The sequence below is a fragment of the Polyodon spathula genome, chromosome 4 (assembly GCF_017654505.1).
Source record: "Polyodon spathula isolate WHYD16114869_AA chromosome 4, ASM1765450v1, whole genome shotgun sequence".
NCBI classification, from domain to species: Eukaryota; Metazoa; Chordata; class Actinopteri; order Acipenseriformes; family Polyodontidae; genus Polyodon; species Polyodon spathula.
This window is the reverse complement of record NC_054537.1, coordinates 31,254,060-31,266,506: the sequence shown is the minus strand read 5'-3', so window position 1 is coordinate 31,266,506 and position 12,447 is coordinate 31,254,060. Positions and strand designations below refer to the sequence as shown.

The following is a 12,447-nucleotide window of genomic DNA, read 5'->3' as shown; positions in this document are numbered from 1 at the left end:
GGAAGTAGTTTTCTCAGGTAATACCCTAATTTAAACATTACAGTAATTTGCTTTCATCCGTAACAACAGAGCAACCAGAATGTTACTGTCCTTTTATTAATAGCTCAATGAACATATTTTAAAACACAAATAATTAGCTTTGATATTAAGAAGATAAAGATTTAAAGCTGCCCACAAAAACATAATGCAGTATTTTTACTTCAATATCTAGAAGATGAATGAAGTAGTACTGAAAAGGGGACTGCATTATTGGTATATAGTGGCTATAATATATCAAGACCTCTCATGGAAATTCTGTCTACAGTCTGTCCTCAACTCACATTGAAAGCCTTGAGGCGCTCTGTCTCCACACCTTCCGCCTCCATGGCCTTCTCCGAGTCTTCCTGATCATCGTGTTCATCTTCATCCTCGTCTCCTCGGCTGAGTGACAGGTCCTCCACTCCACCCCCCACACTCTCATTCTTCCCAGAGTCATAGCTGGAGAAGCTGTGTGCAGGTGACTAAAACAGAACAGAACAGATAACTCTTACTCACTGTGAAAGTTTCTCTTAGCTAAGGCCTACACCTTTAAACATGCTAACTCCATTTAATTTACTAAAACTAAAAGTTTAGATTATTATTTATTTTTTTTTGTTAAACTGACATTGAGTAGCTAGCAAGTGTCAATTGCATATTGACTCAATCGCATTCAGGTCCATTATTAAGAAACTACAGCCTCCACAATGCACCTCACCAGACTGCTGTCAAATAACATGCCTTGCTTGTTTCTGTTTATCATGATGCAGTTTTTTTCCTCTCGATTTGAAACAGGAATTGCTTTGGGAAAAAGGTACGCAAAGTTTAACTAAAAGTGTTGTATCAAATGACCAACCTCATCGGTTCCATCAGTACTACTACTACTATTATTAACTCTTTTTGCTCAAGCATACGCAGCACCCTTGTCAGTGCTGTAGGACATATTTTTTAATTTCAAGTTATAAAAAGAAAAGTAAAAAAGATTTAGGCCTTTGTTTGATGTAATCCATAAAGCTGCTGGAAGACCAAACCGTCCAGGATGCCTTGCAGTGAAGAGCAGAGGAGAGGTTTTCACCCTCTCAGTCCTCTACTGGATTTGAAACCAACTGCAAAACTTTAAAGAAAGGATTCCAAAATATCCCATTTCCATGATGTTTTTCACTGTGTTTGTATTTTTTAAACTCTGCACTGTTTTATTTTCTCTGGTCAACTCTCCTTTTTAAAGTGTATGGTTACTATATTGTGCTACTACTACTACTACTACTAATAATAATAATAATAATAATAATAATAATAATAATAATAATAAATAATAATAATAATAAAACAAAACACATTTTAAGGTAATGTAATGTTTACATTCATTCTTACTTTTAAACCCCATTCACACTGGCATGCTCAACCCTGTTCAGAACCTACCCGGGTCAGGACCCGGTGTCATGCGTGTCTGGGTATGCAATTTAACACTGCTTTTGATAAAGCAGGGTTGACCCGGGTGACTGACGCAAGTATACCATGCGCATGTCGATGGCCCGGAAGCAGCTTGTTACGGACGCTTCTATCCAAACTTCTCTGGATTGAACGGTCGGGCCAAATGTTGATTAGATCAAATGTTTCTTCTTCCCTGCTGCAATCTGGCTCATGGTGTGTCTCAATCAACAAAAATATGGCTAAACAGAATAAACCTTCATGCAGGCATGGCTGTTTGTTATCGTGTCAGCTCACAAACAGCCGTCATGCATTTTGTCTTGCTCAACCTGAATCAAAGTGTGTCAACCCACATCCTGAGGTGGGTTGCTGAGATTCAGATTAACCCTGGTACCACCCAAGTACGTAGTTTTACACTACCCCGGGTAGGAGTGCCAGTGTATGTAAGTTGCCTATAGATTTGCAGAGTGTTAGATGAAAGTAAAGAGCAGTAGTTGTTTGCTGAACATCGTGTTCTATGCCATTTTGCCATGTGTTTTTTTTCAAGTGAATTAGACTTTTCATTAAGTAATTAGGCCCTTGTGATGAGTCAAAGGGGTTTCGGTCTGTGATTCAGCCTCCCGACAGTAGATGGCATCAAACCAACTCGGGACTTCCCTTACCAAGATCTCGTGACCATGGCAAAAGTCATCTTTTGAGGGGCGGCACCTTGGTGAGGGGCGGAAGTACGAGTATGTAAATTCCAGCCACTGGAGTCAAGTGAAGGATAAGGACACGTGTCGGTTGGGGATTGGTGTTCCACTGACTACAGAGGCGGGACATTACATACTAAAGGGAACATACTACTGTGTTCGGGGTTGGTCCGAAAGTAAAATAGGAGGAGTAACGGGTGGAGGGAGAGTCTGGTTTTGTGCAGCGGGATTTTTGAAACACTAACATTTCTTTTGTCTTTTTTTTGTTTATGTATGGGTCACCACGAAGACAAATTAAAGACGAGTCATCACAGTTTGTTTTGGATCCCACCCCTGCACTCCTTCCCTCACACCATTTTGTTTTTCGTTTGTTATTTAATCCTTTTGTTGTGTATAGAAAATAAAAATAAATTATTTTATTTCTGTACACATAAATTACTGTCTGGACATTCCATTTAATACACTCTCGCCTCACAGCCCTGCTCATCTTTTAAAAGTTGCAGTTCCTTTTACTGCAAATGGTTTATATATTTATAAAAAAAATTAAATGTGACAGTCTTAATATTTGCTTGACTTTACTTTACTTTACTTTACTTAACTTGCAGTGAAGACGCACATCTTGAAACACTGGACATTTCCAACAGTACCTTAAATTTAGTGAATGAAAACACCTCTTGCTGTCTTATCTTATAAAACATATATTTCTGTATATTTTTTACAAGAAAACCTAGGCCATCAAAGTTGCTTTCATAAACTACTGAATGGGTATTTATTGTATTTAAGATAATGTGGGGATGTTGGTTTGATAAACAACCAAGTCAAGCAGGTGGGGATGTACGGTTTTAGCTTGAAACTTAAAACCATGGCACCTTTTGCTTGACAAACTATATATATCCAACATTGTGCTAGTGGACAAACAATAAGCCCCTGGACAAATTTAATATAAAGAAACTTGACTTCATGGGTGCAACGTCAGATGGAAAACAATGTTCATGGATTATACATGAGCTGTTCAATGGAATGGTTGAATGTGTCGATGTGTTCTTTGTCTAAGACCAATAAATGCATTTTTTAGTTGTACTCACTTACATTTCATTCAAGAATGCTTGTTAAGGGAACTTATTACCATGGGAAGATGACTGCAGACAGCTTTCCATTTGAAACTGAATGGACACACTTACATGGAAGTATGACATGCTAGGGAGTTTCCAAACCACCAAGAATGTGACTTTTCAGGTATGTGTTAGAAACAAGGCATACAATTACATTTTAAGACAAATGCAAAATTAATTACCAAAACAAATAATCACTTATACACTATAACAGCATAATGAAATTGAAATCCAAATGAGAGTATTTCCTGGATTACCGTAAACTATAAATTACGAGGGGTCTTTAAAAGCAAGCTTATGAAGGATAAGAAACAAGCGGCCTTGCTGTTTGTTTCTGCATTTTTTTTATTTACCATTTCAGTCAGTTTATTATTCATTTATGCAAATGTTTCTTAGAAAACAGTAATTGCATGTGTTGCTTTTTTCCCTCCACCTTTCTCACCATGTTTGGTTTGTATTGAGTATCATTGTATACTTGTCTTTTCTCTCTCACTCAATTCTTCTAGACATTTTGTGGTTTTCTTTCTTTCATTAGATAAATATACACTTGAAATTGTATTATGTTGATCCCCTTTATAGTTAACTTAAAAGCTTGCTTCCGATTAAGCAGCTAACTGGAAGGTATGTACAGCCGGGAATCAGCTTCATCAGCAAAGCACTGTCAAAAATCCATTTAACCACCGCAATGTAGCAAGTTTCGATTAAAACTCCTTAATTTCCAACATTCAGAACAGAACTAAAGCTAATTCAGCCTTGCAGTGCATGCACAGAAGCCCAGAATAGTCTATTCTGAATTTAAATGAGCCCTAATTAGTTTTACATTTTTTTAAATCAACAACATATGTTCAAGCTGTCAAATTATATGAGTCAATCCATAAAACATAATTGCTTTGCAACATTTTCTGCAATTCTACAGTTGCTAGATTTTGCTGTCGAAATATTACTGCTTTAAAGTGAAATATTATTCTTCTACTCACAGATATGTTTGTGTCATTTACAACACCCAAACTCCACTCTAGCGCACAATAAATTATCCAATGCATATTATGGAATGCATTCAGCTAGCATAGATAAAATATGAATGGATGGGCTCTCATAGTGCCTAAAAAAGACAGCATAAACAATAGAAAGGTTATACTCTAAGGGGTGGTATATATCCGCATATCAGTGCTTTTATGAGGCAGATCAGAATTGTGACTGCTTTTAAAGACACATTTCCATTTCCATCCATCCTAAACACACAGTGCCTTTCTCAATTCCCTCCTTGTCCTAATCTCTTTAGATCACATATGCTAAAGGCAAAAAATAAATGATGAAGCACTACCTCATTTTTGGTGAGAAGCCTATTAAGATCAAGTAACTACACTGAGCAGATTTACGCTAGATTTCCCACGGGGTGTGAATCACTAGAGCCTGATTAGCTTTAGCTCGGTGATCTAGGACATACTTTCAAATGACAACAAAATGAAAAACCTAAGATCATTTGTGAACCCTTGCAATCTTTAGAAATGGAAATAGTAATGAAAAAATCTTACTCTCATCATCATCTACATTGAAAAAATATGGACAGGACCAAGCAATCCCACCCAAGGGAACTTCTTAGTAAGCAAGACAAACAATAAATAATGAAAACAATCTCAGGTCATTCCCAAAATATGTAGCTTCATTTTCAAAATGTGTGTATAATCACATTGTATACAAAAAAAGAAGAATTTACACCATCAAAACATCAACACAGCATTGTTTCAAAGCCACGTTTGTCTCTTGATAAAGCAGTTTCAAAATCCCTCTTTGGGATAAGCTGATGACACATTGGCATTGGCTAGTTCTTACAATGGATTAAATATATAGCGTGTTAAACATAACTTGAACCGAGAGATGTGCAGAGATGCCAAGGGTGGATGATCTCATAGAGTGAGGGTGTGTGTCAGTGCTGAAGATGCATGGTGCGATGACAAAACCAGGAGGACAGTTTGAAACTCAACTGTCTGGTACCAATAAACCAAATTCAATAGTACTGAACCATCTAAAATACAGAACTAAACTGTCTACTGATGGATCTTGCAATACCCCTGTCCCTTATGTATGACTTTACTCTAATTATACAGTAACAGTAATAGCAGTGTATGCTTGCTTAAACTACTGTAGCCTATTAATACTTTAGATGTTCAGTGGCTGTTTCATTTTTCTCACACACACAGTACAGAATTTTAATAATCATTTCTACAGTACATGAGAGAATAGTTTATGCATTAAAAATACAACTACTACAACTACTACTACTAATAACTAACACTACTACTACTACTAATAATAATACTAAACATAATAATGCTGTAAAGTGCAATATATTGCTACTGTAGCTTTAAGATGCTTTAAAATATACCTCCAGGTGCAAATGTGTATTAAACAGAGTTGCTATGTCAAACTAATTCAGCTTGTGGATAGAGAGAAGGAAGCGCATATTCATTTGTGGATGCCATTACACAGTGTATTATGGCAAGTTTCAGACACTTTGTACGTGTTTATTTGGTAAATGTATTAATATATCTGTTCTTATTTCTCCATGTCAAAAACATTATTGTGTGCTTGTTATTGAAACAACATCAGTGGAAGGTTTGTATTGTTATATGATAGATAGATTTGAAACATTGATTGGTCCTGCATTGCCAATTAAACATGCATCAGTAATAATCATAAATGAAAGCAGAATGAAATCCTCAATTTCAGTTCTCATACCTTATCAGTAACCAGATCCAATACTGGTAAGCCAAAGTAGCTGTTACACACCTGTGTTGATCTCCAGGTAATGTATCGCATCTTTTTCTACTGATGGCTGCATGTAGACAGCTCCAGGGCACAGTTCATATTATTAATAAACCAGATCCACTCTGGGCTCTGGGTGAAATTAGAATGTATTAACGGAAGCTACACTAAAAATAAGCTCCACAAGTCATTTCTTGGGAGGAACAACACAAAGTATGAAGCGAAACTTGGCAGGAGCAGCACTTGCTCCTGCCCAAGGCAAATTTTCTTGACCATGTTGTTATTCAGTTACACAGTCTTTGCAATACTCACGCGTGCCAAAATTAGATTTAGTATTAAACACCAATATTATAAACACCACCAGGATTTTTTTAAACATGTGAGAGAAGCAAGGTTGTGCGTGAGAGACTGAGGTAACATACAAATGAGTGAGTCTCACACTGAGCGACTGAGACATGATCGGCCCGGATATGCACAAATTTGGTCTATTCAAACTACACGAGGGGGGGGGTCAGTGAGGGGCTACTTTGAAATACATACCAAGTGCATTCTAAGTGTGCACCTTGAAGTTATGTTTAGCAACCTACATACAAACCAGGTCTTCATGTAGGTTTCCATTAGTTTCTATTGTTTTATCATTAAGCGATATTCAGTTGCTGCAACACATTACTTGTGATTGACTGTGGTGGCTGCTGTCTGTTTGTGAGGTCTTGAAAGAATCCCCTTGTAAATGAGTCAAATGCTTCATGAAAAAAAATTGAATCAAATGTGTGTACTATAATTGAAAACCTGACTTTGCTTAGAAGAGTTAGAAGAAAATTGACAAAATATATGGCAATCACTTTTTAGCATGACACTGGTAAGTTTCGAAGTGTAGAAAATGTCCATACTAATTGAAAGATAAGCCAAAAGCTGATATAGTTACAGTGTTAATTAGCATCTACTTCAGGTAATAATGTAGCTAAATTATGATGACAAATGTACTTTCATTTTGTTATCTACAAGTGCTTTGGGTTAAAGGCCTTGCAGTATCCTTATTTGCTCAAGTTATTTTTTTTTTTTTTCCATTAACATTCTGAATATGCTTAAACCAGCAAGACTTACTCCCATAAAAATGTGTTAATTTTTATACAGTGGTAACCAGAGTTGCCATAGTAACGTGAATTTATGTTTAACTTGTAAAATATGCTAACAGTCCATTCCTAATAAGATTACTTTGAAACCTTAAAAGAAGACAAACCCCCCATTCGAAGATCATATTTTACTAGACTTCAATAATATATACTGTAAAGATATATATATAGATAGATAGATAGATAGATAGATAGATAGATAGATAGATAGATAGATAGATACAGTAGCTATATAGTGAGAGGGAAAGAGAGAGAAGATAAAGATTAAAATGATGGTAGCTTTAACAAGGTCATACTAGGAGGCTTTGTGTTAATTAACTTTAGCAGTTAGAGCTATGAATTAAAAAAAAAAATCTTTAACTCAATGAAGACATTTAGAAAGCAGGCCTGGCAGAGAGCAGAAGGGAAGCTACAGCAAAGTGGGCTAAGAAACCCAGACCACAGAATCAATTTTCCTGTAAGGCTGACAATAACCTCCTCCTTCCATCATAGAACCAGATTTGTATTTATTTCTTGGACAAATAAGCACTATTTGTGTAATAAACAATAAATAAATAAATATTAAATGGGAAATTCAGAATTTGACCTCCAGTTAATGATCGTTGAAGGATCCGTACTACAGCGTTTCTATTTGATCATCACAGATGCCAGTAGTTGTTGGTGCTGTTTAGAGAAGTGTACTGTGCTTTTGCAAACATGAAACTGAACAGCACTGATAAGTAACCTGTCAGATGTTTTTCTGATATCTGAATGGTGCGATACCCCTTCATGACACACTCATAGTGTTAAAACGGAATACTTTTTAGCGTCTAATACCCTGCTAAATATTTGATGAAGTCCCCAAGATTGCTAGCGTAGCAAAATGTGCCCACTCAGTAAGTAAATTAAAAACATACAATACTAAATTATAGTAAATTGTGTAAGTCTATTATGTTTTAAAAAGCTGCAAGGGATCACAAAGGGAAGACTCCCATTTCAAAAAGATATTACAGATCTCTTAAAAATAAGGCCAGTCCACCTGCAGGTGCAATTACAGCACAAGGAATCGCAAATTACTAACTATGTGAACACCCTGCTCTATATTTTTCTCAGCAGGTCCTTTTGGATCAGTTGCTTAAAATGATAGGTTTTTACTACACAAATGTGAAAATGAATCCGGACTGAACATAATGTAACAGCTGGGTTCCTGTAATGTAAAAGGAATTTCATGGAATAATACATTCAAGTGCAGGTTTACTCTCTTTAAAAATAGCTGTAAGATAAAACTAGGTAAAAGTTTCGGCTGATGTCTTCATCAATGTGTTGAAATCGTATCTCAATGAACATTACCGACAGTGTACCAACAATTCATTCAATTACTAATACTGCACACGTCCAAAATATATTATATTACTGCCATATTTTATCTTTTTGGTAATTGTTAAACACAAAAAAGAAAAGAAGATTCCTGTTTTTTGTGTTCACTGGGGACAGCTTGTTACTACAGTATGCTGTAGTAAAATAAAGAGTCCAAATATTGCTAGAGAGAAAAATAATAAAATAATACTTAAACAATTAGCAAATGCAAGAAGCATTGTATACATAAAAAAACAAACACAATTTCAAATTGCCAAAACACCTCCACAGCACTTTTTGAAAGCCACTTTCTCTAATTCTTTGATCTAATTGTCAAATTAGCAATTCATTTGTATCTGTGCTGCAGAAAGAAAGGCCAATTCCTAATTAATCCCTAGTTGCTGTGAAATAAGGTTAAAGGAAGAAAATGGTATAATAGTTCTCGTATACGTAGGGTAGATGATTATCTGTCAGGTAATTAACCCTCCCCTGTGATAACTTTGATTTTGACAGGCATCAACACACCTATTAGGACAAGAACAATTAAACTGTTGGGATGTCCTGCTGTTCAGAACCTCACAAAGATGCACTGAAGAAGAATAAAAACAATTAGATCTAGGAATGCTCTTTGTTTTTTAATGCTTTTGGAAGATGTTTCCATGGAAACAGCATATGTTTTGAAGACCACAACACAGCTATCATTAAAACTGAGACAATAAGCTTTCAAACTATATGATGCTTTTGTGTATAAATGTGGGATTACATTCCTAAAATAGGCCTTGTTTTTTGTTTATTATGCTGCTTAACTCCTGAAAAAGGTTTTGTGATGTGCTTTGCTGTTCTCTCGTTTTCCCATTTCAGAGACCCGCCTCCTGCAGGATTACCTGAACATATATTTTGTGCACTTTCAGTTTAAAAAATTCCAGCATTAAAGTGCTACTTGAAATAAAGCATACTTGTTTTCAAAACGCGATACAAGAGGGGGCATGTGCCTGTAAACTAAAGACTGCAGAAATCAAAATTTACCTGCTCAATAGATGTAACCTGTTATTGAAATACTGCCTCCTTGTCAATGGAAGAAAACAAACTCAAGCTAGCTTTTTTTTCTAAAATGAATAGTGTTATAAACATTTTCAAATTATTGATTAAGAGGTGCGTTTTCAAGACCCGTGGTCCTGACCAGAGTCAAGAATAAAAGGATACATTTAGGCAAAGTAAAATATAAAGGATAATGTCTACACATAAGCAAGTCAAAGTGACAGCTATTAAAACGTTGTAGCCCTAATAATAATAATAAAAATACATTTATAAAAAAAAAGGGAAAAAAGAAAATTTCTATCTCCCACAAAATTTTCAGAGTTGATAGATACTACAGTTTGGAGTGACTAGGCTTCTGGTCTTGTTATTTAATTTGTACAATTATCGTTGAAGAAGGAATTTTATGGAAATGTAAAAATTACGTTTTAATAGTGTCTAAAAATACAAACATAGGAACATGTCTAAATCCAAGGTGCTATTGAGTTTGTTCATCCCAGATGACACTGCTGCACGTGACCCCAGGCAGACTGTAGTTTAACCACCTGAGAGGCTACTGCTACTGCCTGTAAAAGTTATACTGGGGGAACTCTAGTGAGAATAGTGACTTTTATCAGTGTGCACCATGCTGCTACCCTGACCAGAAAATAATGAAGATGCTAATTCTGGGACTAGTGCCAAAGATGTAAACAATGCCACCAAGCTTCAGAATACATCTGGGATGCCTGAAGCAGTTCATCATTTCTAAAAGTGATCCAGGAAGATAGAAAGCACAGCATGGTCAAATACATCTTACTGGTATTGTTATAATGTATACTGACTGAAACTGTCTCTTTAACTAGCTTTATTGGACCAGTTTCAAATGTATTGGACAACATGGTGAATCACCAAAAACTCAAAGGGTGGATTTTCTGATATCGTATGACCAATGCTGGTTTCAATTCTCTTCCCTTTGTATGTGGGACAGGTAGGAATGCATTCCCATTCCCAGAATATACAGTATTTGCAACATGCATGACTGCTGAATTCAATGCACAGAGTTTAATCCACTGGTGATGGGAATGTTATTAGACACTCATGCTGTAAAATGTAAGTTGACAGTCAGTGTTTGCATATCAAAGAAATAACCTGAGGCCTTTGCTGTCCTTTTCTCTCTTTTCGGCAGACACTAGCAGCCACTAAAACCACTGGCTTTTATTCCTTCTAAAAATATTTAATTGACTATATCTGCCTTTCATGCCCCTGTAAAAGCGCTAAAACCACGAGGATGTGTGTGTGTGTGTGTGTGTGTGTGTGTGTGTGTGTGTGTGTGTGTGTGTGTGTGTGTGTGTGTGTGTGTGTGTGTTATTTTCCACTGCTTAACCAAGCTGGCCTGAATCACCACTGAGACCACTAAACCATCCATTCTGTGAAGAAGAGGAGAATCAATGGCACACAGAGGAGAAGGCTGGAAGTGACCTGCCCCCTGAAGAGTGCACCCCCCCAGCACTCTTCACAGACCTTTACATAAGCAGAGGAATCTTCTTGCATGACTTCTTTATTGAATCTTATCTTTAGTTGCACCTGACCCCACACTGTTCTCTTTGTGCAGAGATGTTTATAAACAATGTCCAGTGTGAACGTGAAATTATTTTTTTTTACTTTCACCCCATTTACACTAGCCAAGTGGCTTAGGTCTTAGGAGTTAATGCAGTGGTCCAAGGTCCAACCGTCTCAAAAGTGGTTAACATAGTGCTTGTTTAATTATAGGCATCACGGCACTATCAATTATACAATTTGAAAAATAAAGCTGCAAGCTTGTGGAAATTTAATCAGTTCAAATGTATTGGCTTTATTTTTCAAAGTGTATAATATTAAGTGCCATGCCATGTATTTAATGCACTAACTTCAGGTCCAAAAGCACTTTACTTTTAAACAAAGAACTGTATTTCCCAGTAGAAGGAAACCTTCTTATTTATGAAAGACTTTATTTTTCATTCTGTATCATCGATACAGTACCATTATGCGTTGTTGATATATGGTGAATAAACTTGAGTTCTGGGGGGAGAACGTACACCGTTGAAAGTCACAGATGTTTCTTTTTAGCTATAAACTAATGAGTTTTACAGTTGTTGAATAACAAAAATAAATATTTTTCATGGGTAAGAAAATAAAGGGGAGTTATTTTTTACATTTACAGTACATATAAGAAGAGTTGTCAGCACTGCTCCAATAATGTTTTGGGGCATTGAGTAATTTAAACACTATGGCCCTGAACAGCAGAAGTGGCTTCCGACTCGTTGGCTTCGTTTGTTTTAACCTGACTGTTATTCCAAACTTTTCCGATGATTTCCAGCAGGTGGAATGGGTGCAATTTACATAAAGGTGCTAGACTAGCTATGCAGTATAAATGAGAAATGATGATGCAAACTACAGCTTTTACGTCATTTCAAGATTATAATCATGGACAGGTGGGATTGAAAGGTAGTAAAGGCAGAGAAAAACAAAACACAGTCCTAAGTTTTAGGAGATATGGAGAAAAAAAGAAGATACATTTAATAGAATGTAATAATAAAGCAAGTACATCAGGATAGGGTGAAAAAAGTTAATTTTTATGCAATTTTGTAAATGTATGTTCTGTATTAATTAAATTATAGTTCCATGTGCCTGTTTCCACTGAAAAGTAATGTGTATAATAATGTATAATAGGTTATCATATAAAAAGGGCTTCTGATTTTCAGTTTTAAACGATAAACACTGATAAAGCACCCCTGATATGAAAAAAAATGAAATTGGTGTATATCCAATAAGCACTGGCGATGGTTACTCAATTCATGTTGACTTCACCCCTCCTTTCCCAGTAAAAAAAACAGAAAAAAAATTACTACAAAAAAACAAAAACAAACTACCTCTCCCAGTGCAGTTGAGCAATGTCCCGCCTTCCTGACTTGT

The 12,447-nt window shown here is 36.1% G+C and overlaps 1 protein-coding gene across 3 annotated transcripts in view; it reads right to left on the bottom strand.

Annotated features, from left to right (window-relative positions):
- LOC121314419 (nucleolar protein 4-like) overlaps positions 1 to 12,447 on the bottom strand; it is an 88,159-nt gene that overhangs the window by 32,670 nt on the left and 43,042 nt on the right. For all 3 annotated transcript variants that reach the window (XM_041247677.1, XM_041247679.1, XM_041247678.1), the window contains exon 7: positions 321 to 500. In XM_041247677.1, the coding sequence (XP_041103611.1) occupies positions 321 to 500 (180 nt within the window). The remainder of the gene's footprint in view (positions 1 to 320; positions 501 to 12,447) is intronic.